The sequence below is a fragment of the Brachyhypopomus gauderio genome, chromosome 19 (genome assembly GCF_052324685.1).
Source record: "Brachyhypopomus gauderio isolate BG-103 chromosome 19, BGAUD_0.2, whole genome shotgun sequence".
Lineage (NCBI taxonomy): Eukaryota > Metazoa > Chordata > Actinopteri > Gymnotiformes > Hypopomidae > Brachyhypopomus > Brachyhypopomus gauderio.
Window position 1 is genome coordinate 11,774,908 of NC_135229.1, and position 2,500 is coordinate 11,777,407.

General features: G+C 44.9%; 1 protein-coding gene across 10 annotated transcripts in view; it reads left to right on the forward strand.

Moving 5' to 3' along the window:
• LOC143483117 (muscleblind-like protein 1) overlaps positions 1-2,500 on the forward strand; it is a 59,521-nt gene that overhangs the window by 4,104 nt on the left and 52,917 nt on the right. For 9 of the 10 annotated variants that reach the window (XM_076981861.1, XM_076981862.1, XM_076981867.1 and 6 more), the window contains exon 1: positions 7-372. The exons of the other annotated variant lie outside the window; for it this stretch is intronic. In XM_076981861.1, coding sequence (XP_076837976.1) covers positions 199-372 — 174 coding nt within the window. In that variant the 5' untranslated portion in view covers positions 7-198. Of the gene's footprint in view, positions 1-6; positions 373-2,500 lie in introns of those variants that run through there. 10 annotated transcript variants of the gene reach the window in all.

Sequence of the window (2,500 nt, forward strand, 5' to 3'; positions counted from 1 at the left end):
GGAACCACGAGCACCCCGGCGAGCATCTCCGTTCTCTCCTCCGCGTCTCAAGAACCAAACCCGGACGAACAATCCACGCGCACGGACTTCCGTCGACGGCGACGCACCGCCTGGATTCCTCCGGCCGCCCCCCCCACCGGCTCCCCCGGTGATTTTTTTCACCCACTTCCTGTCTTAAGCCGCTCGGCACAGCCAAAAATGGCACTGAATGTGACACCCATTCGGGACACAAAATGGCTGACCCTGGAGGTGTGTCGAGAGTTCCAGCGTGGAACGTGCTCCAGGCCCGACTCCGAATGTAAGTTCGCCCACCCTGCCAAGAGTTGCCAGGTGGAGAACGGGAGGGTCATCGCCTGCTTCGACTCCCTCAAAGTGAGTAGCCACGCCCCCTGACCCCACCCCCCCCCCCCCACCCCGCTTTTAACAGGTCGTCTGGTCGGTGCTTTGAGCTGCTACGAAACTTTTTTCTTTTGTTGAGGCCTTTTTCAACGGTGAAATGGTCGGTTTAGAGACGATAATTCTGATGTTTTTGTGAGCTCCTGTGCTCGCGGGATTTGTGAAAGTGCAGAAACGGTGTGATCAAAACATTTGGGTGCACTTTGTGTGTTAATGCCGGAGCAGTAATAACGCTGCACAAGCTTTGGTCTGCACAGGAAGTTCCTGTTGTGATTGTATTGCCTTATTCACTGGCCGGTCGCTAGGCATGACTTCAACTGGTGTTCACTAGGGTGTGAGACACCTATGAAAATATATTTCTTTTGTAATAGTAGCTTTTGATTGGATGGCATTTTGATCACATAGACTACAAAGATGATGTTACAGCTTAAAATAGGATTATTCTATAAAACTCGTCTAGATTATTCTATAAAGCTAGTCTGGATTATTCTATAAACTAGTCTGGATTATTCTGTAATGTCTTTTAAGCATAAATGTGTATGTTCTAGGTGATTTGAAGTGAGATGCTTTTCTGTGGGCGATGTGTCAAACACACAAATTACAGTTCAGATGGCATGACACATAAATGACTACCAGCGTTACATTAATATGCACCTGTCAAACCAACATTTAAAAAATGTGCTGCGTTCACGTGCACATGGGATTAACGCCACTGCCGGTTTCATACAGAGAACTCTTTTCACCAGTGCTGCAGCGCTGAACTAGAAATTCAATCCAGGAGCATTGTAAGTGCCATGGATTATGACTGCTTCTCACCTCTAATGAACTTGGCACTGATCGTACATTTACACTGCATTTCGCTCAAGCCGCTTTGGAGACATGTCAGTAAAAATGAAAACCAGGTTGATTATCCAACTAGTCCAGGTATCTTCTTCTACACATGATTATTCTCTGCAGAATCGTGTCGAAAAACACAACAAAAAGAACTTAAAAACAACAAATCCATCTTGTTTTAACGTTGATTTCAGCTTGTGGCCTGACGTGACATCACAATACGCCCCACTCGATGCTGATTGGCTGCTGTCAAGCATGACCTGCTTCTCATTTGCATAAAAGCTAAATCTTTCAACTCTTTCTCTGCCTGGTTTCCAGCAGGCTTGCTCCCACAATCCCCCACGCACAGCCTCCTCCCGTCTCCATGGAAATGAGACATTTGGAAATATTTATATTGCTTCACAGTAATATAAATATATCATTAATCTGATGTGGTATTAAATAATTCAGAACCAATAAATCAATTTAACATGTTATGTTCTAATCACCAAATTACTCCACTATATAATTTTCTACAAAAATGGAGTAAACACTGAATGTGTAATTATTACTTTAAATGGGGTAAGTAGGAGGTTTGGAAGGTTCCGGAGGCCTTGGGCATAATCGCCCTGTGATTAGACACATGCCGCTCATTTCAAAGTTCTCCACTATGTACTGAGTGGAGAGGGGGGTGGAGCAGTCTTTGGGCTGCTCTCTGCTCATTGGCTAAGGGGAAGGGGGGAGGGGCTGTCTCTGCACAGACTGCAGACAGCACCCTGTTTCTATTGTCTATTTCAGGGTCGGCAGATATGCAGGCACTCGCGCACGCACGCACACACACACACACACACACACACACACACACACACACAAAGCAGCAGAGCACCAAGCTAAGCTTCATTTATTTGGCCTGCAACCCTTCACATCGTACATGTGCTATACGAACAAGCTCCCGGAGGCCGTGAGTCTTCCTGGAGTCGTCCCTGAGTGTGTGTGCTCTGGGAGTGACTGGCAGGGTGTGAGCTCTGCTAATGCAGATGCAGAAATATGAACCAGACTGCAGATACAGAAATATGAACCGGACTGCAGACTGCAGCCAAGCCAAAGCAGATGGGTCAGCATGTATAGATATATAGAATTTCATCAATCAACAAGCCATTTCCTAACAGGAGAAAGGTTTGGATGATTATATATATATATATATATATATATATATATATATATATATATATATATATATATATATATATATATATATGAAGAAGAAGATTCCAGTAACTGCAGCATACAG